This window comes from Panthera tigris, chromosome B4 (assembly GCF_018350195.1).
Source record: "Panthera tigris isolate Pti1 chromosome B4, P.tigris_Pti1_mat1.1, whole genome shotgun sequence".
Lineage (NCBI taxonomy): Eukaryota > Metazoa > Chordata > Mammalia > Carnivora > Felidae > Panthera > Panthera tigris.
The window spans coordinates 43151411-43176810 of record NC_056666.1 but is presented as its reverse complement, the minus strand read 5'-3'; the positions used below and the strand labels follow the sequence as shown (position 1 = coordinate 43176810).

The 25400-nt window shown below is 38.3% G+C and overlaps 1 protein-coding gene across 1 annotated transcript in view; it reads left to right on the top strand.

Annotated features, from left to right (window-relative positions):
• LOC102957134 (ovostatin homolog 2-like) overlaps nucleotides 1–21983 on the top strand; it is a 54202-nt gene extending 32219 nt beyond the window's left edge. The window contains exons 18-36 of the mRNA XM_015541277.2: nucleotides 892–997; nucleotides 1417–1645; nucleotides 2209–2338; nucleotides 4643–4761; nucleotides 5700–5751; nucleotides 6518–6601; nucleotides 8955–9131; nucleotides 9921–10002; nucleotides 10625–10781; nucleotides 13252–13326; nucleotides 14054–14219; nucleotides 15223–15434; nucleotides 16373–16582; nucleotides 17253–17377; nucleotides 18479–18569; nucleotides 19143–19211; nucleotides 20492–20594; nucleotides 21300–21375; nucleotides 21831–21983. Coding sequence (XP_015396763.2) covers nucleotides 892–997; nucleotides 1417–1645; nucleotides 2209–2338; nucleotides 4643–4761; nucleotides 5700–5751; nucleotides 6518–6601; nucleotides 8955–9131; nucleotides 9921–10002; nucleotides 10625–10781; nucleotides 13252–13326; nucleotides 14054–14219; nucleotides 15223–15434; nucleotides 16373–16582; nucleotides 17253–17377; nucleotides 18479–18569; nucleotides 19143–19211; nucleotides 20492–20594; nucleotides 21300–21352 — 2240 coding nt within the window. The 3' untranslated portion in view covers nucleotides 21353–21375; nucleotides 21831–21983. The remainder of the gene's footprint in view (nucleotides 1–891; nucleotides 998–1416; nucleotides 1646–2208; nucleotides 2339–4642; nucleotides 4762–5699; nucleotides 5752–6517; nucleotides 6602–8954; nucleotides 9132–9920; nucleotides 10003–10624; nucleotides 10782–13251; nucleotides 13327–14053; nucleotides 14220–15222; nucleotides 15435–16372; nucleotides 16583–17252; nucleotides 17378–18478; nucleotides 18570–19142; nucleotides 19212–20491; nucleotides 20595–21299; nucleotides 21376–21830) is intronic.
• The last annotated feature ends 3417 nt before the right edge of the window (nucleotides 21984–25400 follow it).

Genomic DNA, 25400 nt, shown 5'->3' with positions numbered 1-25400 from the left:
TGCTGGGACTACCATAAAAAGGCAGTGGAAATAGAGAAACATGGATAGATCTGAGAGCTGTTTTCAGAGATTGGTTAGGATAGAAAACACAGAAAGGGGGTCTGGGATCAAGGGCAATTCTTAAGTCTCTGATTTGGGTGAGTGAGTGGATTTTGGTACTTTTCAAGGAGACAGGAAATACTAGAGAGGAGAAGGGGGTGTATATAATGAGTTTGCCTTTGGAACAGATTCATTTGAAATGCCTGTAAAGTATCCAAGAAGAAATGTCCAGGTTGGAGATGCAGAGGTGGGGGGGGGGCGCTGGGGGAGACCTCAGCACACGTATTGTAATGGCACCATGTGTGGGGATGTCAATGGGGAGACAGTGCCTAAAGAAGAGAAGAGGTCTTAGAAACCAGAGCTCTTAGAAACCAGTCAAAGAGGGGGAGATCACAAAATGGGGAGAATGGGAGAATGGGAGTGGCCAAAGAGAAGAAAACTAGAAGGATGTGGTGTCACGAAGGTTAACAGGAGTGACTATTTAAAAAGGACGCAGTGATTAAGAATGCTGGTTACAGCCTAGAGGCCAAGTAAGTGCAAGATACCAGAATGTCAAATGAGAAGCTCAATTCAGGAACAAACATCACTTTCTCTAAATCTGGCCCTGGAGGCACAATGTAGCCCGGTTGTTATTGTTGTCGGTTTGTTGTGGTTTTGAATAATGGCAGAGATTTGAACATCAAAATGCCGATGCCTAGGTGTAGATATACATTTATTGGCAATGAGCCCCGGGAGCAAAGCCCTATTTTGCTTCACATTAAGCATGTGTGATTAACGACATAGCTTATAGGTGTGTGCCTTTGAAACACATACCTTTATTCTCTTGTCTAAAGCATTTCTCTTGTCTTTTAGCTGGTGGAGGCCTGAAGGAGAATTTTGACTATGTAGAACAGGCTATAATAGAAACGGTAAGAACAAACTTCCCAGAGACGTGGATATGGGACCTCGTCAGTGTCGAGTGAGTTTTTGAGTTTTCTCTCCTGTGTTTATTTCTATTTTCTTTTCGTTGTTATTTCTTAAACTTCACCATCAGCTGTATAAAGCAATACCGTATTTGTAAAATAGAGACGATCATTCATTGTTATGTCCTGATCACGTTATTTTTTTTTTCTCTAGCATTGTTTCTCATTTATTAATCTCATGCAGGCAGATGCAAGCTGCTTCAACTTTTTTTTAAATCGTGCAGTGTTCAAAGAAATTTGCCATTTTTAAAGATAAATTTGATAAAAATACGGCTTTCAAGATTGTTATCTAATGCCCTGTCTAAACATTTTAACTTACTTTTAACCTTCAGTTAATACGTTTTTGCTTGCTCTGCACGACGTTTAGCTTCCTTGTTTAGACAAGGAATGCATTTTATCAATGATGTCTCCTTAGTTCCTCAGGTTCAGCAAACATGTCCTTCCTCGTCCCTGATACCATAACCCAGTGGCAGGCAAATGGCTTCTGTGTGAATGGTGACGCTGGATTTGGCATTTCATCAACAGTCACTCTGGAAATCTCCCAGCCTTTTTTTGTTGAAATGACTTTGCCCTTTTCAGTTGTTCGAAATGAACAATCCGATTTGGTTGTCAGTGTCTTCAGCTACCTAAGTACATGTGTAGAGGTAAGTTGTTCCCTTCGATCTGGACACGAAATCTACCAACGCCAAAAGATCTCTCAATATTTTCCTTGAATATTACCCTAGTCTCTTTATTCTCAAATGCAAAAATGGCACTATCAAGTTATAAGACCTGTTCCCATATTCCTCAGGGAGAAATACTTACTTTAGGGAAGCCTGGATGGCTCAGTCTGTTGAGCAACCAACTCTTGATATTGGCTCAGGTGGTGATCTCCCAGTTGTGAGACCGAGTCCCACATTGGGCTCTGCGCTCATGCTCTGCTTGGTTTTTTTTTTCTCTCTCTCTCTCAAAATAGATCAATAACCATTTAAAAATTTAAACAACAACAGCTGTTTTAATTCACAGCATTGATTTGAATACAACTTTGAGAATATCATATCATACTGCTGTGTGTTTTACCATTGTTTATCTTCTTGTGAGAAGTAATTTGGTGTCTTTTGTTTTTGCTAGCAAATTGGCTAATTTTCTCAAGATGGGAAGAGGAATCGTAGCAGCAAAGTTTTTAGAATGCCACTCTCATTGCTTGACTGTTTTTTTTTTTTTTCAGATTTCGGTTCGGCTGGAATCATCTCAGTATTTTGAAGCAAATATCAGCACCCCTAAAAACAATGGCAGTGAGATTATCCAAGCTGGAGAGAAGAAAACGTATGTCTGGACTCTTCTACCGAAGACATTGGGTAAGTCAATGGGTATGCCAATCCCTCATGGAAAACCAGCCCTTTTGTTTTTCAACCTTTTTTTTCTTTACTTTTATTTCCAGTATAGTTAACACAAAGCATTATATCGGAGTCAGGTTTACAACAGAGTCAACAATTCTATACATTATTCAGGTCTCATCATGGTAGGTGCAGTCTTAATCCCCAGGATGGGTGAAATAGATGTAGGGAAAAAACAGCCTACTTTTATGGCCTTCATTTATTTTCCTTAAATCCTCTATACAAACATAGTTTTCTCCCTCACATTTTGTAAGTCTCATTTTTGTAAATTTTCTTTTAAAAAATTTTTTAAATGTTTATTTATTTTTGTGAGAGAGCACACAAGCAGGGGAGGGGCAGAGAGAGCAGGAGTCACAGAATCCAAAGCAGGATCCAGGCTCTGAGCCATCAGCACAGAGCCTGATGTGGGGCTGGAACCCCTGAACCATGAAATCATGACCTGAGCCAGAATCAGACGCTTAAATGACTGAGCCACCCAGGTGCCCCTCCTCTTTGTAAATTTTCAATTAAAAATCCTATTTTGATAATCTCTTTTCCAGTTGCTAATGCAAAGCCACCGTTCATTTGTATAAAAGAATAACATGATTTAAATACAATATAAATGCCAATTTCCATGATCTATCAAATCCATATGTCATGTCCCAAAAGGAGGTTATATTGTTATTAATGTTGCTCAGGTCCTCCACTTCTAACTTGCTCCTTCACCTATCATCAAGGACATGCGTCACCTATACCAAAATTACTCCTCAATCATGATGATTGCCAGGACTTATAAATTTGCTAGATATATCATGAAACATCAAAAACAGTGAACCCTTGGATGGAGATCAGACACTGAGAAGAGTATTTTCTTCATGCATGTGTTATCTGCAATATAGAAAAATAAATTTGCAAGTATCTTGTTGAAAATATAAGGGAAGGGAAAGTTAAAAAAAAAAACTAGTAAACAAAATGCTAGATGTGATAGAGCCGTGATACTCGTTATCGCTGATGTAAAAAATTGTCATTAAAATTTCCTTTATTTCATGTTCCATGTTCATTGTGTTATTGCAGGCAGCAAAGAGTTTATTTATAGATCATTTTGGTTCACCTGTGATGTTGGTGTGACTAAAACTACTTTCCCTGTTAGATTTTGTTTCTCGATTTTTCTGACTACACTTAAGTCTTCAAAAATCTTACCCTGGCAATTGAGATAGAATACTATATGGCATTTTTTATGGTAAGTTTTATGGCATTAAGTGGGGGACACAGTTCTAAGAATAGAGAATCAAAGTCGTTCTTAAAAGGAAACAAATGAAACAAAACACAGCAACAAGTAAAAACAAGAACAGTAATTGGTTATATATATTGGTATATAGGCATACAGTAATAGGAAGCCAAAAGAATTATCTTTTTCAATCTTCCAATTTTTACAATGAAACTGAAGATCAGTGTTAATTACATGACCCATGATTCACGGGGAGTTAAAAACAATGGATTCCTTGCTAGCACTGACTTAAATCCAGTGCCCTTTCCACTATGTCATATTTTACTATTTGTGTTTGTTCAAACTTGGGAAAAGTGAGGATCCCTGGTTATTTGATGTTCTGTCCCCATATTGGTATACGTAACCTTTATCGACAACCAATTATCAAGGAATTTTCTCTGGTGGCTTTGCAAATTATTATTTTTCCTTAAAATATTTTACTTTTTAATTAAATAAATAAATCATTTATTATCTTTGTTGGGTTGGTTTTTAACTTCTTTTTTATTTGAGTAGAGTAGGCACACTGTGCGACATTAGTTTCAAGTGTAAAACTTAGTGATTGAACATCTCTATGGTATAACCACCATCCGTCTCCATACAAGGCTACTACAGTGTCATTGACTATACTCCCCATGTTGTGCCTTTTATTCCCATGACTTATTCATTCCATGACTGGAACCCTCTCCTTCACCCATTTTGCCCATTACCCCACCCCCTTCCCTCTGGCAACTATCAAGTTGTTTGTATTTAGATCTGATTCTTTTTGTTTGTTTCTTTGTTTTGTTTTTTAAATAATGAATCGTGTATTTAACATAAGGATCTTGAAACAGCTAAAACAGAGCATATCAAATCATCTTCAGGCAGGAGAAAGAACAAATTATTTTGGTCAAGCACAAACACGATGATAGTATGTATTCAGGTCATCCAATTCAAGATGTGGTTCGTAGAGTCTAACCATTTCCCATTACAGAAGAGGCCTATGGTCAACAATTTAACTTACATTCAGGAATGTTTTCCAGGTAAAGTGAATATCACGGTAGTTGCTGAGTCCAGACAAAGTAGTGCCTGCCCCAAAGAAGCAACTGATCAGCAGAATCTAAACTGGAAAGATACTGTGGTCAAAAGTCTATTGGTGGAGGTATGTACATGCAAAACTGTCAGGCTCTTTCAGATAAGCAATGGGTTAAATACAGGGAGGCATTCTTCTTGAATATACTTAATGAATTGAGTATAGTGACTTTTGACACAAAACATATCATTTTAGATGAATTAAAGCAGCAGGAAAATTCATCCTTTCTTTAATTAATATCTGACCCAGGATAGTAAAGCTTAATATTTGAAACAGGCTTGATGATTTTTTGCTTGCTCCCAACTCATGGTTCCTGTAGACCTGTTGCTCTTCCTTTCCTTTTTTTTTTTTAATTTTTTTTTCTTTTTACATTTTATTTATTGTTGAGAGAGAGAGAGAGACAGAGCACAAGTGGGGGAGGGGCAGAGAGAGAGGCAAACACAGAATCCGAAGCAGGCTCCAGGCTCTGAGCTCTCAGCACAGAGCCCGATGCAGGGCTCGAACCCACGAACCGTGAGATCATCACCTGAGCCGAAGTCAGTTGCTTAACCGACTGAGCCACCCAGGTGCACCTTCCCTTCCTTTTTTTTAACCGACTCTTAAATCCGAGACAAATCTACTTGTCCTACACTCCGGTGTAGATCCCATCATCCTCAAAAAGAATTAACAATTCTCAGTAGATAATTCTCACCTCGCCTCTTGGTCCTACTCCACAAAACACTGTCATTTGTCATTGGAGATGCTGGACGGGATCGGGGGGTTGACAGTGTCCCACGATGATATCGAAGTTATCTCTGTTCAAACAACGGGAACACAGGGTCTAAAGTAGGTCTTGGTACTATACAGTGACTTCCAAATTTAAACAAAAGGGGTCAATGAATGGATCATCTCCCGGGGACAAACATGGGCCAGTCATGCCTCTCTGAGCTGATTCTGGATTACGTTTCCTACATGGAAGGTGCCCCAGACTCATTACTTTGTGCTTGTCTTTGTTTACTCTTTGACAGCCTGAAGGTATTGAAAAAGAAATGACTCAAAGTTTCCTTATCTGTACACAAGGTAAGAGACTCTTTTAGGTGGTCAAATTAGTCCCAAAGAAAATTTGTCAACAGAGTCAACTTATTTCCTTTCCTTACACATTAGTTCCCTGGCCACACTGAGTAATTTCAGTGATTTCATGTTAAGTACCTAACGGGGGATGATTTTATTTCATCCCTTATCTTCATTGTACAATTTTGGCTGACCAAAAGTATAATTTGTGAGAATTTTTTTGTCAGTTCATCTATGACACTGGTCTGCCTCAACCCGTTTTCCCATTTTACATATTTTTTGGCTCCTCTTGCCATATGATGTGTTGCACAGCATTGGACAGAGGAAGATCAGGACGGGGAGAAAGCAACCCACAGACACATCACCACCCCTCAGTCACCTGCTTTGTGGCCATCTTGTTGATGATGATCTGATGTTAGTGGGAATCTCCAAACTTTGCCTTCTATGTGTGCTGTTTTATATGTCATAGTCAGTAGCTTTTTACATTTTTTTTCACACATAAGGAGTTTAGGCACTCTACTAATGGAAACTAAGGGCCATTATCTAATACACACACACACACACACACACACACACACACACACACCATTCTCTGAATGTATTATTATTCTAAATGAGATCAGAGATTTCAATTTCATCTTTCTAATAAGCAACTTGCAAAAAAGAAGTCAATAATGAAATCTATTTCCTAATATGTTTGTCCCACGTATCTGGCTGCTATTGTCTATAAAAGAAAGTTATCACATTATCTTTTTTATCAATATTTTCCATCTAGGGACCAAAGTCTCCAATCAGGTCGTTTTGGACTTGCCAAACAATGTGGTAGAAGGATCGGCCAGGGCCTTTTTCACTGTTGTGGGTAAGTTGGCTAAATCTTGTCTTTCACAATGAGTTGAAAATTTTGATTGAGGTGATCTTAAAAAAAATAATCCTCAAAATAACAGAATGGAGAGATTTCTCTAAACTATTAGTTGGAGGGAAGGATTGTTGAAGGTCATTCTCTATGCTTATTTCCATGTGGGATCTGAAAGGAGAATGGTACCTTTTCTTTTTTTTCTTCCACATTTTTTATTTAAATTCTAGTTAGCTAAGGAGCACCTGGGTGCCTCAGTCGATTAAGTGTCCAACTTTGGCTCAGGACGTGATCTCGTGGTTGATGGGTTCGAGCCCCACATCGGGCTCTGTGCTGACAGCTCAGAGCCTGGAGCCTGCTTCAGATTCTGTGTTTCCCTCTCTCTCTACCACTCCCTCACTAGTGTCCTGTCTCTCTCTGTCTCCCTCTCTCAAAATAAATAAACATTAAAAAAAATTCTAGTTAGCTACATATAGTGTAATATTGGCCAGGAGGAGTAGAATTTAGTGATTCATCACTTACATATAACACTCAGTGCTCCTCACAAGTGCCCTCCTTAGTACCTATCACCCATTTAGCCCATTCCCCCCCCCCCCACCTATGTCCATCAACCCTTAGTGTCTTCTCTATTGTTAAGAGTCCCCTGGGGCACCTGGATGGCTCAATTGGTTGAGCATCCCCCTTGGGCTGAGGTCATCTTCTCCCAGTCTGTGAGTTCGAGCCCCACATTGGCTAACAGCTCATAGCCTGGACCCTGCTTCAGATTCTGTGTCTCCTTCTCTCTCTGCCCCTCCCCCACTCATACTCTGTCTCTCTGCCTCTCTCAAAAATAAACATTTTAAAATTTTTTAAAAAGAGTCTCTTATGGTTTGCTTTCTTCTCTCTCTCTCTTTTCCCCTTCCCATATGTTCATCCATTTTTTTTTCCTAAATGTCACACATGAGTGAACTCATATGATATTTGTCTTTCTCTGACTTATTTAGCTTGCTTGGAATAATACACTCTAGCTCCATCCACATCATTGCAAAGGACAATATTTTATTCTTTTTGATGGCTTAGTAATATTCCATCATATATGTATATATGTGTGTATATATATATATATATATCTCCACATCTTCTTTATCCATTCATCAGTCGATGGACATTTGGGCTCTTTCCATATTTAGCTATTGTTGATAGTGCTGCTGTAAACATTGGGTGAATGTACCCTTTCAAATCTGTATTTTTGTATCCTTTGGGTAAATACTTAGTAATGCAATTGCTGGATTGTGGGGTAGTTCTGTTTTTGACTTTTTGAGAAACCTCCATACTATTTTCCAGAGTAGACGCACCAGTTTGCATTCCTACCAACAGTATAAGAGGGTTCTATTTTCAAATCTATGCCCTTAGGAAACACTTGTTCTGCTGGACGTTAACTGCCATTTAGAAAACAAAGGCTTCTATTACAGCTCATCAATCAGAAATATTACACATATTTATGTATTTCCCCTTTGAAAAATCAGAATAAACTTTGCTTGGTAAAGATGCTGAGAATTTCCTCAGTAACAGGCAAAACCTATTTTACAAAAGGCAAACTTCTTTTTCTAACATTAATGCTTTTGTGGGAGGGATGGATTGCAGTTATAATTCACAGGCTCAGTTTCTCAAAAAGCTAACAAGCAAACAAGCAAAGACACACTTTTCTAACTTCCCCCTGTCTCTCGTAAGGAGATTTTCAGAAATATTTTGTATGCTTTGGGGCACCTGGGTGGCTCAGTCGATTAAGCACCCAACTCTTGGTTTCGGCTCAGGAATCTTGCAGTTCGTGAGTTCGAGCCCCGCGTCGGGCTCGGCGCTGACAGTGAGGAGCCTGCTTGGGATTCTCTGTCTTCCTCTCTCTCGGCGTCCCCCCCTCTCAAAAATAAATAAACATTTAAACAAAAAAAAACATTTTGCATACCAGAAACTCCTTTAACTTCACCGGCTACGCCTATCTCCTCTTTAGAATTACCTCAGGAGAACATTCCTTGTTTCCACCATTTAAATGCAATTTTAGGGACACCGAGGTGGCTCAGTCAGTTAAGCATCTGGCTTTGGCTCAGCTCATGATCTCAAGGTTCATGAGTTCGAGCCCCGTGTTGGGCTCTGTGTTGACAGCTCGGAGCCAAGAGTCTGCTTCAGATTCTGTGTCTCCCTCTCTCTCTGCCCCTCCCCTGCTCGTATTCTGTCTCTCTCTCAAAAATAAACAACCCTTAAAAAACAATTGTAATGCGATTTTTAATATTTCCTACTTCCACTGTGTGTCTTTTATCTGCGGTTGTTAATGCTGAGGTACCAACCATAAGCGGTGGTAACCTTCTGCTTTTCTTATTTTTAGGGGATATTCTAGGACTTGCGATGCAGAATCTGGAGAATCTTCTCCAAATGCCCTATGGATGTGGAGAGCAGAATATTGCCCTACTCGCATCGGATACCTATGTCCTAGACTATCTACAATCTACTAAACAGTTGACCGAGGAAGTTAAATCTAAGGCTTTCTTTTTCTTGTCTAACGGTGAGGCTATTTGCGTAATTTCCACCCATAATAAATAAAATCAATTGTCCCTGATACCAAGATGTCCTAAAGCTATTATTATGAGGTGGTCTCGTGGGGGGGGGGGGGGCAGGTAGGTATTTATTTTTGACCCATAATAGTGGGTCTGGACTCCGAACTGAGGTGCTCTGAGTCCTAGCTATTTTTTCTTTTTACTTCAGTATCTATGCGGTCATTCGGCTTCACAGATTAGAACAATAACTTTTAAAATTATGAGCCCAGTTTTTTTTTCATCTGAACATTGTGCCACCCTACCTAGTTTGTTGTGCTTGTTACTAATAGGTATAAATAGCTCACTCATCAAGGTCTGTATTCGTTTGCCCAGTTGTATTCCATTGCAATGAAGTGACTGGATTTGTATGTAAAAAAAAAAAAAAAAAAAAAAAGGATATACAAACCTTGCAAAATGTGACACCAAGGAGAGATCCAAGGGGATAATTTCTCCAGGTTCACTTTTCAGAAAGATATCACAGAAATAAATTAACCTTAAGGAAAAGGTATTAAATAGTTAAGTGCCACTTATTAAACTAGGCATAGTCACATGTCATATCTGGTCATTAAAACCCTGTAAAGCATGACTTACTTTTTCTCACTATGGATAGAGAACCCAAACTTCAGAAATTATACTTGAAATGATCCTCCTAGTAATTTCTGTCTAAAACCCAAACACAGGGCTTGTGCTATGCCGTTCTTTTTTTTCTAATTTTCGTAGCTTGAAAAACTAATTTCCTATTTTTTTTTTTATTTTAGGTTATCAAAAGCAGTTGTCTTTCAAAAACTTTGATGGTTCATATAGTGTGTTTTGGCAGAGTAACCGGAAAGGAAGCCTATGGTAAGAGATGAACATTTTATTTTAAATAATGTAAGAGTGATCCGAAGAGGGCTTGTGACAGTCTGAGGGGGCTGAGTTCGGTGGGATTTGGAAGCAAAATGAGTTTCAAAGTGACTTTACAGAAATGAATCACGTTGACTAAAATGTTTGACTATTCTATCTCTAATACAACCATATACCTAAAGTACCGTGGCAATTTGCCTAGAAGTCTGATCATTTAATGACACCCCCCTGTACCGCCACAGCCTAACATTGTGGCAAATGACACAGGTTGGTCTACACTTCTCAGAGAGCCATGTAGATTCAGGAGAGAGGAAAGTAAAACCAGAAGGCCCCAGAGCATCTAATTAAACCCATTCTGTCTCCGTGTATAGATAATCCAATGAACCACAAAACAAGAATTTTGAGTGGAAACACGCTGGAAATTACCTACGTTTATGTTCACATATTGACGTTCACAGCATTTTACTGACCCATCCACTCTCAGTAAATGTTCTTTGCGGTCAACATGAGCCAAATCAGACGCAGCCACTCTTGAAGGGGAACAATGCTGATGAACCTGTTGGAGAAATGACATCTCTTTCTTATCTAACTGTGGTCTAACTAGTGATTTGTATTACAGGCTCAGTGCCCTTACTTTTAAGACATTAGAGAAAATGAAGGAATATGTTTACATTGATGAACAAGTTCAAAAACAGACCTTGCTCTGGCTTTCAAGCAAACAGCAAATCGATGGCTGCTTTAAAAGTGATGGCAAGCTTTTCAACAATGCGTGGGAGGTGAGAGATGAACAGAATTAGGCCTTCTTCGTGTCATTGCATTGCCTACCTTTCCTACTTCTGGTCTAACTCATCTAGAACAGGAATATTTTTCCTGGGAATATTACCCCTTCTGAGTCCACCAGAGTCGTAGGTCCCTGGTGTACTGGTCAACAGCCTCATTCCCCTGCATGCATGTTAACCACAGCTAGACTAACTTTTCCTGAACCTGCTGTTTGCCTCATGGTCTTTAGTTCTTCCATAGAACTTCCATAGAACTAGTCTCCTGCAGTGGATAAACTAAAAATAGGAGAGAAGGAAGAAAAAAGGAACCTAGAAGGGAAACATTCATAAATTTAAAGTCAGACAATATGTTAAAGAATGGGGCCCTAATTAGGGAATTCATTCCTATTTATGGATGGCAAGAACGTTCAGGAAGAATATCCAGTCATTCACAGCATTTCAGTGAAACTCTTTCAATGTTTTCTCAAGTCAAAGGATGACGGCTTAGGTTGCTGTAGGTCAAAATACAAATGAGATGAACTATGTCCTTGAAGGTACCCACCCCTTCCCTTCCCCTGTGCATATGTAGGTAAATCACTAGGCATTTTCCCTTCTGGTTTCCCTTCTTTGAGGATACCTGTACATCTCCATTCCATCCTCTACATTCTTTTTTTTTTTTTAATTTTTTAATGTCTATTTATTTTTGACAGAGAGAGAGAGAGCATGAGCAGGGGAGGGGCAGAGAGAGAGGGGGACACAGAATCTGAAGCAGGCTCCAGGCTCTGAGCTGTCAGCACAGAGCCCCATGCCAAGCTTGAACTCACAGACCGTGAGATCATGACCTGAGCCGAAGTCGGATGCTCAACCGACTGAGCCACCGAGGTGCCCCTCCGTCCTCTATGTTCTTTATTCTCCTAACCTTTGTATTTCCCTCTGAAAACAAGCCCTGATCATGATTTTTTTAGCATGCCATAGTATCGCCTAAAATATTCGGGGCTTTCCCTCTTCATTGTTCAGAGTCACCACACCTATTCTTGGATTTGAAACCTAAAGCTAATCCACTTCAAAATATGGACAAATGGCCACTCTGTATGGTATTTCATTTTAATGCAATTTTCTTCAAATTGTTATACTGTTTGTAGTGTAGAAAAATGTCTTTATCTTTTTACTGTTTTAAAGTTTGTTTTTGAGAGAGAGCACGCACGCAAGCGTGAACAGGAAAGAGACAGAGAAAGAGGGGGAGAGAATCCCAAACAGCCCTCGCGCTGTCAGCACAAAGCCCAAACCTGTGGCTCGATCCCACGAACCGTGAGATCATGACCTGAGCCGAAATCAGGAGTCGGACACTTAACTCGCTGAGCCACCCAGGCTCCCCTAGACAAATGTCTTTAAATTATTTCAAATCTCTTCTTCACAATAGGAGCACCCTGGTAGAGAAGAGCTCTTGTCCTTACGTAGAAAATGAGAATTGTGTATGTTCTTTTCTAAAACATCTCTGCAAGCTTTCTTCTTACTGGGCCCGTTACTGATCACTGCTTCCGTTTGTCTGATCTTACCCAATCCCTTTTCCAGGATTCTGTGTGTGTGTGTGTGTGTGTGTGTGTGTGTGTGTGTGTTGAGTTGGGAAGGATTAAGAAGCAACAGAAAAACAAGAACCCATACTGCAAGAGAATGGTGATAGAACCTGTTATAATTTAAATGGATTCCCACAGCTTATTTTGGTGTTCCTTTCTACAGTTATTTGCACCTTGCAAACTGAGCTCCTCAGATGTTCATTTTCTGAAGAAGAAAGAGGTCACCTTTTGCTTAAATAGAGAAACTGAGAGGTTTATGCCAGATCAGAGGATCTCAAAAGCCATCTGAAGGCTATGCACCTATATCATTAGAGCACCCATTCATTTCCCTGTGTCTTATTCCTAACTTTTTGAATCAGAATCTCTTGTGTGAATGCTGGTTTATCTAATGCTTAAGTTCCCCACTGCATTTTTATGCATTGTCAACTTACAAATTGCATAACTTACAGATGCTTTTCTGGTTTTACACTCTACGAATCCTTGAGACCTGACTATCGTTACCTCCTAGGATACGTCCCCAGGGATGTTCAGGCAGCTTCGCAGCAACCTTCTGCTCGAGGGCAGCAGAAATTCCGTGTTTATTTTTCCAAATGAACAACAAATAAAGGAAAATAGAGCCATGGGAGTTATTTGGAATTCATGCTCAATCCTGGGTCATGTAAACAGATTGTCATTTCGTGTACTTGACATTAATTGTATTTTTGTTTATTTCATTAGTGTAATGAATCTTGGTGGATTCTCACTCCGATAGCATAGTTATTAACCATCACATTTTAAAATTACATTTAGGATGTTTTCATAAATAAGAGTATTGGTTCCAGTGTTTCTAGCATACTTAGTTTCACTTCAGAAGAATAGCTCTTTTTTGTGTGTGGTCTACTATCCTGTGTGATTAATTGTTCCCTTGTGTTTAGGGTGGAGAAGAAGAGGACGTTTTACTCACTGCCTATATTGTCGGAGCGTTCCTTGAAGCTGGACTCAATTTCACCGTACGGATTCTTATCATCCTTGAGTTCCAGCCAGCTGAATGCACATTAAATGCATTATGGGTTCAGAGCGATTTGAAATCCTTAGACTGAATGAAAATCGGGAGAGCATTTAATTCATTACCCCTCCTTAAGTTAAAGCTGCTCAAAGTTTTTCTGATTCATAGAAACCTCTGATGAACGCTTGCGTTTCTCTCTAGGGAAAATACACATAGGCACACATCCGCAAGCTTTTCATACCATTTCAGGTATTGAGATATCTCCTTATGTCCAGCCATGAATTTCAGGTTAAGAAGTCCTGTTTTAGGTGTAGACGTAACCGAAGAGTCTGTTTGTCAAACCAGTTTAGTATGTAAACATTTTCAACTTAAGTGTGATCATATTGGCTACCCCCGAATCCCAAATTCAGATTATCTGACTGAAAAATCTATTCCTGAACTAAGTGAAATAGCAGGAATTTTTAGTCACTAGTATATCTCGAAAAGCATCCTTAGAAATATAATGCATATTACTTAGCTTTTATTTCCCAAACACTAATATTGTCATTAAAACTGAATTTTAACAATATTTATGAACTATCATACATACGTGTATATGAATAAGTTTATATGTAAAATATACTTCAAGGACATATTGTATACATTTTACAGAATGATTAGTTTAAATAGTCAGCAAGCTTATAAAGTATTCAGGTATTATTTTAAAATATATTATTCTTCGCCTTGACTAGTTTCCTGCTCTACGAGATGGGCTCTTTTGCCTAGAGGAAGCACTTCAACACGGCGTCACTAATGGCTATAATCATGCAATTCTAGCTTATGCTTTTGCATTAGCTGAAAAAGAGGAACAAATGGAATCCTTACTCCAGATCCTGGATCAATCTGCTACCAAAACAAGTAAGTATTATTATTCACTCTTACTAATGAGGATGGCCTTGAGAATAAAGAAGTGAAACTTACTTATAATCATATAGGAACCCTGTCTTCACTGGTCTGCTTCCATTTCTCTTGTGGAATTTCTCGGTGCCCCTTTATCTTTAAAGAACATTCCATAGGGCACCTGTTGGCTCAGTCAGTTGAGCATCCAACTCTTCATTTCGGGTCAGATCCTGATTCTGGAGTCAAGGGATCAAGCCCTGCTGAGCGCAGAGCTTGCTTAAGATTCTCTCTCCCTCTCTCTCTCTCTGTCTCTCTGCCCTTCTAAAATTAAAAAATTAAATTTAAAATTAAAAAAGTTTTAAAACAATAAAAATAAAATCAAGAACATTACATGTTTTCTATTTCCCTCTTTCTCCTTTCTGTTAGTTTCTTTTCCGATGAGTAGAGAAAATCAAGCATGGTGACCATGCCATCGACCAAAATTACTGTTTGTGTGACTTAATCACATACTGCTTTTAACCTTAGGGAATTGCTCTTGGGAGCTATATGGGTTTTCTAAGACTGCCATAACAAAGTACTGCAGACTAGGTGGCTGAAACAAGAGAAATTTATTATCTCACAGTTCTAGAGGTTTAAAGTCCAAGATCAAGGTATCAACAAGTGAGGTTTCTCTTCTTGGCTTATAGATGGGCATCTTCTCCCTCTGTCTTCTGCTTTCTTCTGTGCACCTGTCTGTCTGGTGTTCCTTCTGTGTATCCAAATTTTCCCCTCTTATCGGAATACTAGTCATACTGGAGTAGGGCCCACGTTAACAGTGTCATTTTCACTGAATCACCTCTTTAACGGCCCCATCTCCAAAGAGAGTCACATTCAGAGGTACTGGAGATTAGGGCTTCAATATGTGAATTTTGAGAAAACACATCTCAACCCACAGCAGAGGTCAGAAATGGAATTCGCACTGTTCTTATGTGTAATCAGCGGTATTTATAGGGACTATGTGAAAATTCTTCCTTTTCCTTAGATAATGTCATATACTGGGAACGAGCAAAGAAACCCAAGACAGAAGCATCCCGGTTCTTTATTCCTCATGCACCTTCTGCTGAGACTGAGAAGACTTGTTATGTGCTCTTGGCTGTTCTTTCCAAGAAAACTCCTGATCTCACCTATGCGAGTAAAATTGTGCAGTGGCTTGCCCGGCAGATGAATTCCCATGGGGGTTTCTCCTCCACTCAGGTGATTGACATGGGCCTGATATTAATCATATGTTTCATGCGAAAGATGCTAGCCTTCAATAATCTACATAGCAAAGGTAATCATAGAAAATACCTTCTGAGATGAAGAATATTTGATATTGTGTATGCCCAACGATTTGTTGGGCAGTTCTTGTGCAACAGAGACTCTACCAAGAATTCTTCATATACAGATGAATAAACTAAGGCCTCTGTTCAAGGAATTTGTGACTGATTTTTACCTCCATTTGCACAGTAAAAGTAGAATATGAGTCTAGAAGGGATTGTTACCATAAGCACCAGAGTCTTGATGATGTTAGATATCCAATAATACTATGATACTACATATAGGCCAAGAAAAAAGATTTCTATTTATGTGGTGTACACATTGGGAAAAACAAATGGAAGTAATGAGTAACAAAAGAAACGGGTATAAAAAACAGTGGCTTATGTCTTTCCTTAACAGGAAAAAAAGTAAAATTCAAAGAAATGCGGTTTCATTCCTATGAAGGAAATTGTTACTTCCCTCCTTATTTTCTTTGCTTTAGTCTTAGTATCTGAATAAAATCATATGTTAGTGAATCTCCCAACATCCTTTTCTGATTCTGACTCTTTTTCTTGAAGATTGTTGGGCATAAGCATTATCCAAGGCAGCCAAAGTACATAGAACCTTAATTTTTAGAAAAGATTTGACACTATTTTCAACAGAGACTACATTGCATTAAATCCTTTAAACTAAAATCTAATTAAGATGGGTTGAAGAAGATTAAATGGCAATCATTGCATAAGCAAATGTATCTTCTTATGACTTAAGATTTGTTTCTTGGTCTGTTGACCTGTCTTAGGGATATTTTTACGGATTGATTTAAAGTTCATGGTCAAGTGATGACTAATATTGCAACATAACAGAACTTAGATCTTGGCTTCTACTGTTCTTTGCAGGACACTGCAGTCTGTCTTCTTGCCATGACCCGCTACATGAAGTTAACCTTCTCTGATGACCAAAACACCGTCACCTTTCACAGTGAAGAATCCAGTGAGATTTTCCAGGTTAACAGTGACAATCGCTTACTGGTCCAGCGTTCCGAACTAACAAAAGCACATGGACAATATACAGTAGATGTGGAAGGACAAGGTTGTACATTTATCCAGGTAATAGAAATCTACCTGAGGCAGAAATAAATATTTGCCAGTTAAAAAGCCAGACTATCCTTTTAGTTATAGATAGAGTGTTATTTTACCGTTGTATATTTTCATTATTATCTCCATTCTTTCTCTCATTGATATTTTCTAATCAAAAGCTGAAAATGCAAATTATTTTATGAAGAGACACTTACAACTAAAGACAGCTGGGTAACTGAGAAATTTCTCGAGGAATGTCACCGTTAGAAAGAATTCCGATATTTCCATTAAATTATGTAAAGGTCCTTACATCTTCTGAAAACTGAACAATTACATTTAGCTTTATTCCCTGATGGTACAGATACAAAATAAAGTGCATTAGAAATATATATAGAAGAGGGGTGCCTGGGTGGCTCAGTTGGTTGAGCGCCTAACTTCAGCTCAGGTCATGAACTCACAGTTTGTGAGTTTGAGCCCCACGTCGGGCTCTGTGATGACAGCTCGGAGCATGGAGCCTGCTTTGGATTCTGTGTCTCCCTCTCTCTCTCTGCCCCTCCTCTGCTCATGCTCTGTCTCTCTCTCAAAAACAAATAAACGTTTAAAAAATTAAATTTAAAAATAGAGGAAACAGAAGTCCTTCAATTTTTACTTCAGGATAAATTTGTCTTATGATTTTCTTACGATTTGCTTTTCTTTTTAGGCTACCCTGAGGTATAACGTACTCCTACCTAAGAAGGCATCTGGATTTTCCCTTTCCTTGGAAATGATAAAGAAAAACTCATCGGATACATTCCAGAGCAATTTTAACCTGACTGTAACCCTCAAGTGAGTGTCCCATTTTGACATCAACTCCCAGCTTAGACAGAGGGCGATAGATCAAACAATAATTATTTTAAATAGTAGCAAAATAAATATTAATGATGGCAACCGCGATGAGTTCATACGTTGGTGGTGATATTTCTACAGCATAGTTACTTTATAGCTCTCTCTGTACACACCAGTTTAGTACTTATGCAAGTATGATTTGTATTATAGGCAAGTATAAATTTGAAAGCTTCTGCTGGAAATATATTCCAGCAATGCTCCCATTTGTGTGTGTGTGTGCGTGTGTGTGTGTGTGTGTGTGTGTGTAAGATCTGTCAGATTTGGGCAACAGAGATACTATTTTTTTTTTCCTCCTGAAGACCACACAGTGGGGCCAGTACAAGGAAACTTACAAATACTGGTTCTCTAACTATGCAGAGCAAAATTTTAGATTTTTATTATTTGGAGTAGACAAAATCATTCTCTTGAATTAAAATATAATTTATCGATGCCAGAGAGCTTTAATCCTAGTTAATATGTGGAGAAACAACGAGTAAAATTAGTTTGGGGGATTTTTCTTAGGATTTCTGAATGAAAATCTCTTAAACATCAGAGCTAAGATAAGAACTACATACGCTGTGGAACCCTCAACTTCATGTCCCAACGATGCTGTCCAGAGTCAGGGACATAATCTATGTCACTTAAGGGCATGACTACTCTAAGATTCTGCCAACATCTTGCTTTCTAAACAAAGATATCCTTTAAGTATTGCGCAAATCTAAGGCTAACATAAGTATATGTCATATAAATGTATCAGCTTTGTTTAAAATTCATGATTTTGAGGCCTCAGGTAAACTTAAAAGAGATTGGAGAGATTCTGGGTCCAGATAATTCACTCTTTACTCCAAATTACGCTCCTTTGTATCTTCTCATCCATTATTATTCTAGTTGTGCCTATTCTCAGATGTTTGAGAATGACTTTCTTCGCCCTGTTCCCTCTTCAGTTCTTGCCTTTGCTCCAGACGTACAGACAGTTGGCATCTACGTCTCCATCATCCTTGCCTTAATATAGGTCACCTTTCCAGACTGTTGTCTCAACTTGTGTTTGTTTTTAAATTTCAGATATACTGGAATCCGCAATAACTCCAATATGGCCCTTGTTGATGTAAAAATGCTGTCAGGATTTACTCCAGTCATGGCATCTATTGAGGAGGTAAATAATAGAAGCCTAAAACTTGAGCACGGAATAATTCGTTAGCAAAACAAAATAGTGCAATTTTTCCTTTAAACAAATATATGCAGAGTTCATTTGTTTATTTTTGCTGTCACACTGGAGGGACGGTGTTCTTAATTTGTAGCAATTAGAAGTCATTTTTTCCCATAGTTCATAATTAATTTCTTTATTTAGTTCCTACTTGTGTTTATAAAAATATCATGGCATGGAACACCTGGGTGTCTCAATTGGTTAAGCATCTGATTTCAGCTCAGGTCATGATCTCACAGTTCATGAGTTCGAGCCCTGCATCAGGCTCCACGCTGGCGGTGAAGAGCCTGCTTGGCATCCTCGCTCTCTCCTTTCTCTCTCTCTCTCTCACTCTCTGCCCCTCCTCTACTTGTGCTTTCTCTCTATCTCAAAATAAATAAACTTTAAAAAATATCATGGCATAAAGGAACATCCATAAAATGCATTCCTGACAATCAGTTAAGTAAAAAGCATGAAACATTCAATACTAGAAGATATTCTTTAATATCTATTCTCCATCCCTCCCTGCCAATTTCTTTAAAGCTTGAAAATAATGGCCAAGTGATGAAGACTGAAGTCAAGAATGATCATGTTCTTTTCTACTTGGAAAGTGTAAGTTGAGCAATAATTGTTTTTTTTTTTTCTTCCGTGGCTTTCTTTTGATTTCTGAAGGTAATTGGATGCTTGTATTTTATTCATACATATATGAATTTTTATCCAGTTGACCTTTGAATGACACAGGTTTGAACTGCATGGGTCCATTTACACAAGGATTCTTTTTTTTATAAGTGCAATACAATACTGTAAGTATATTCTCTCTTCCTTATGATTTTCTTAATAACATTTTCTATAGATTTAATGTAAGAATACAGCATATGATATGACATACAAAATATATGTTAATTGGTTATGTTATAGGTAAGGCTTCTCTTCAACAGGAGGCTATTAATAGTTAAGTTTTGGGGAGTCAAAATATATATGCAGATTTTCAACTGCACAAGAGGTCGGTACCCTTAACCTCCATGTTGTTCGAGGGTCAACTGTATATCTGATGGGGTTTATTAGAAAATATGGGACATTAAAGATGCTCAGTGTTCTTCCATTCCCACTTTTCCCTCTTAACTCTAAATGTAATTAGATATTTAAGATATTTAATGATATCTAAATATCACTAGATAATAAGAGTTAACAAGCGTGTTCATATATGCTTTAGCTACTTTACTAGAATGACTCAAGTCAACAATATCATTTTCCTGTTTTTCATTCCTCACAGCATCTAACATAGTATGGACACAGAGTCGATGTAGAATTCATGTAGAGTTTAACAGGAACTCCTAACAAAGGCTGGCATGAGTTTTAGAGTCGTCCCTTCTATGTGTACATCATTACCTTTCACATAAATGCCTGCATTACACTAATGTTCTGAACTAGATTCTTTTCACTTCAATATAAGCAATGGGACTTCAAATTTCTTATAATTTAATGTCACCTAACACATGATTTTGTCATTATGTAAGATACTGATACCCTAGTTCTTTTTTTTTTCAATATATGAAGTTTATTGTCAAATTGGTTTCCATACAATACCCAGTGCTCATCCCAAAAGGTGCCCTCCTCAATACCCATCACCCACCCTCCCCTCCCTCCTAGCCCCCATCAGCCCTCAGTTTGTTCTCAGTTTTTTAAGAGTCTCTTATGATTTGGCTCCCTCCCTCTCTAACTTTTTTTTTTCCTTCCCCTCCTCCATGGGAGAAACACCTAAGGACTCTGGATATGATTTGCTCAGTGATTTTCTCTTTGCAGAACTGCTGATGTATTTGTACCTAATGTATTTGTCATTTGCGTCTTCGTGTGATGTAGACCTGATGTATTTACCATTTGTATCTTTCTAGGTTTTTAGTACAGTGAACAGTTTTACTTTCTCTGTTGAGCAAAGTAACCTCGTGTCCAACATACAGCCAGCCCCGGTTATGGTCTATGATTATTATGAAAAAGGTAGGCAAGCAACGCCCTTGCCCTAAGGCTACTGAACATGACCATGATATCTAGATCTAAGACTCCCTGAGCCACTAAATTTTCCAAAATCAACCTCAGTCATCAAATACTAAACAGTAACTGGTTTTACTTTCTATATTGCTTTTTTCCCCTCCCTGTTATATCTTCAGACTGGGCCATTTTCCAGTTACCAAAGATTTTCGGCACCTAGAATCTTTTTGACATAGTGTGAGAAACCGCCCCTTTAACTTGAAATACAAACCATTCGACACTTCCAGTCTCTTTGTTGCTCTTACCATTTCATGCTACCTTTATGGACTTTGATTTGAGAAGGAGAGTGGACAATACTCTGAAATGTTATAGAAGACTCTTGATAGATTAGGTTCCAAAACAGTTGCTAAGATGTTGTAAGGACCATAAAAATTTTCCATGGAAGCTCAGTGCTATTAGTTTCTCATTGAATGACACATGAAATTTGTCAAGTAGCATTTGAATTCCTGCTCTTGTCACTTACTAATTGAATGTACTTCATCAAGCGCTTTAAACTTTAATACGATATTTTTGGATTTAGAAAATGGAGAAGTGATTGACTGCCTTACAAAATTATTGGAAAGATAAGACCTAATGTATCTATATAGTCTGACATAATCTGATTATAGAAAGTTGGAAACTTAATAAGGGGCGAACTTTCTCTTTATTTTCCAGATGAATATGCCCTTGTTACTTACAACATCAACAGTGTTTCAGATTCCTCGTGAGAAAAAACAAAGCACTGGAAAAGGTAAGGAAATTACAAATACTGAAAATATATCTGCAACGAAAGCCTAAAAAGATAAAAACAATAGATGAAACAAAGGGAAGTCTGCCATATGTCACAGGGTTTGAGTAGCTATGTGTACTAAATGAGTATCCTGATAGTCAATAAGATTTTATTTCTTTCTTTAAAATAGCTTTAAAGAATTTCCAGCTGTATATGTGGCTTTTGTACATGACTCATTTTTTAAAACCTCTCATCTTTGTTTTATAAGTTGATAAGTCATCAAATACAGATGCACGTACATTTATACACATTCACGTATAGATTAGATGTGTATGTGTATTTGTGTGTGTGTGTATATGTATGTTTGTTCAGCAATGTCTATACCTATCTATCCATCTGTCTATCTATCATCTATCTATCTCTCTCTCTATGCACACACAGTTATTTATTGTTTAACCTATGTTTTTAAATTCCAGATGGAAAGCTATTTACTTTGAATAAACTCATCTTTCTGTATCAAACTTGGAAGAAAGCCATGCATCACCGCCTATATTGAAGAGACCACAGTCTTCTGTGACTTCTTATCAGATTGTATTTTTTATTGTCCCATAAAATGCTTTCATTTCTCATCTGAGTCTGTGAGTTTCTTTTCTTTCAGTACATTATATGTAATTTTCATCCTGGGAAACTTAGGACTTTCTTTGATAGCGGCTCTCATAATTTGCTTTACTGGTGGCGATTCTGAAGTCAAGTTTCTAGACGCTATGGTGTACAGAATATGGGATCCTCCAATATCCAGAGAAAGGGCAAGAAAGCCAGGGTCAGTGGACGTGAGGGAAAGAGATGAAGTTAAAGAGGACTTCATATGAGCTCAAGGAAATAAAAGAAACACAGGCAACACAAAACACAGACTCTTCTCCATGAAAGATCATCAGAGAATAAGAGGAAAAGTACTTAGAAAGTCACAAATTAATTGATGGATTTATTAATTTCCTTTATATAATTGAGAGGGAAGTCCAATGGCATTTGATCTTTTGAAAAATTAATTTATTATACTGATTAATACAGGCTTATGACTCTGCTGAGATACTACTACAAGTAAGAAAAAGATACAGATAAATTCTCCAGTTGCTGAGCTGAAAAAAAAAATCGAAACAGAGTATCCTGGACTCTACCAGTACCCCCAAAATTAAAAATATAGTGTTTGAAAAGAAAATGGTTAAACTTATTTTTGTAGTATCTCTGCCCAATGTATATTGCTCACAGTGCGTCAATTACAACTGGGCCCTTACTAAATGTTTATTAATTGATTCATCATAGATACACTGTTGGGGTGAGTCCACAGGTGGTGCCACAAAGGTTTATTTGATTGGGTTAAGAATTGCTTTATACCTTCTCAGTTCGCTTATTTTACCAAAACATGGCACATCAGATGTGTAGATACAACATCAGTACTCCATGCTTTTAAAGACACCCTAGGCTCTATTTAAATTCAAGAGTTTCACTCAAGGAAAATATGACTCCTTGGTACATGGTAAAATAAGGGGAATTTACTTTGTGGTAAATAATGTCCCTATGTGGGAAACCTTTTTTTTGTGTGCCTAAATAAAGAATTCTCAATCCTCATTTTACGTGGCACGTATTCAATAGTCTGCGGACATAATAAAATCGTTTCCCCAATTCTAAGGAGGCAAGGAGGGCACGATGAAGTCTGCTAATGGCTGTATTTCAAGGCACAGAGAAATTCTAGAATTTAATGTTTACTTTTCCAAAATGTCTTGGTGTCACAGTGAGGATGAGAGGTAACAGGGAACTGAGATCTATGTATCTTCTAAAGAATGAAAGACTATTGATGAACAAGATAGCTCTGTTACTTGCCCTTTTCATTGAAACCTCTTTCCAGTTTATGTTGGACAGAAAACCAAAATAATTTTCCCGGTCCACATTTCAATATAAAATGGGGCCTAAAGGAGTACTTGGGTGGCTCAGTGGCTTAAGAGTCTGACTCTTGATTCTGGCTCAGGTCATGATCTCACAGGTTTGTGAGATCGAGCCCCACATTTGGCTCTATGCTGACAGTATGGAGCCGGCTTGGGATTCTCTCTCTGCCCCTCCCTTGCTTGCACACGTGGGCATGTGAACTCTTTCTCAAAATAAATGAATAAACATTAATTAATTAATTAATCAATTAAATGGGGCATACCAGACATTCTAGTTTAGGAGTATTGAATGGGAAATGCCAAGTTTTTTTTTTTTTTGTTTTGTTTTTTTTTTTTTAATTTTTTTTTTTTCAACATTTATTTTATTTTTGGGACAGAGAGAGACAGAGCATGAACGGGGGAGGCACAGAGAGAGAGGGAGACACAGAATCGGAAACAGGCTCCAGGCTCCGAGCCATCAGCCCAGAGCCCGACGCGGGGCTCAAACTCACGGACCGTGAGATCGTGACCTGGCTGAAGCCGGACGCTTAACCGACTGCGCCACCCAGGCACCCCGGGAAATGCCAAGTTTTGATGCGATTGTGTGTGTGTGTGTGTGTGTGTGTGTGTGTTTAAGAAAAGATCTTTAGTAAACTAGACCACCATGGAATATTTAATGGAGGATATACAGCTTTGATCTAGGTGACACTTGCATTATCAAAGCATCTTATGACACTTGTCCCTCTTGCCCCTCTACACAAAAGTACTTGGACAACAGGAATAATTCATTCCATCATGTTTTTATGTAGCCATCACACTTTTTTGTGTTTGCAGTTTGATATGTTAAATTTACATTTAACTGGTACATGAAATACTTAACCCTAACATCCCCTTTACTGTCTTCTAGAAATCTCATCCTCTTTGGCCTCCTCCTCATTCTATCAATTTTTTCTTATTTCTCTTGTCTTGGCCTCTTGCCTTTTATTGTTTTATTTTTCTCCCATCATCTCTTAAGGATTTGATCCCCTCCCATAATATACACCTTTTCCTTCTCACTCTCTAGATACCAATTGATCTTCTTCTTTTTGGCCCCACTTTCTTTCTCCAAACATTAAATAATATTTTTCATCATGATTCTAGCAAGCCCTCTTCTCTTCTCTTTATACATACTAAAAATCCTGTGATTTAATTTGCATCTATATTTTTTATGATTCCCAAATATATGCCTCTCTTTCTACATTTCAGCCCCGTGAATCCCACTGCCTACTGTACTTCGTTAGCCACAAGTCCCACAGGCGCTTCAATAACATTCATTATTTACCCCCAAACTAGCTTATTTGACAGAGATCCTTATCTCAGTGTGTGACAATATCATCGCTAAACAATTATCTAAGTATCAACCTTAACTCCTTCCCTGTCTCATCTCTTTCATTTTACTTATTTACTGTTGGTAATGGACCTGTGTTGACCTATCACATGAATGATTCACTGATCCATTTGCTTTTATCCACATTGCCATGTCGCCTTAGGTCAGACCACCAGTCTTGAGGGCCCACATGTGCCAAAAATCTCTTCTAGATGGTGGGGCTATAGCAATGAAAGAAAATAGTAAGAAATGGCTATCCTTGTGGAGCTCACATTTGAATGGGAGATATACACAATATATGTAATCCAATCAAACAATATATGTAGGCATAAAATTAACATCAGAGAAGCAAAATATAGGAAATAGGAAGGTGATAAGTGTTAGGGAAAAGAAAAACTGTAGAGATGAGTAGGAGGACCCACAACATCCAAGGAGACAGGAAGAGGAGAAGGACTGAAATACTGAGTAGATTTAGGTCCGACCTCCTTAAGGCAGTGACATTTGAAGAAGGGTCTGGAGGAGGTGAGGGAGTTAACTACATAGGTGCATTGGGGAAGAATCTTCCAGGCAGTGAGAGCAACTAGAAAAGCAGGAAGGGAGGAACATGTGGTGGAAACGTGTCTTCTGTGTTCACAGAGCAGCAACTACTTCAGTGTGACTAGAATTGAGAGAGCAGAGGGGAGCATATAGCAGGGGGGAAGGAGGTGGGAATCAGGAGTTAGATCAGGTAGGGCATTGAGGGTCACCATTGGGACTTTAGC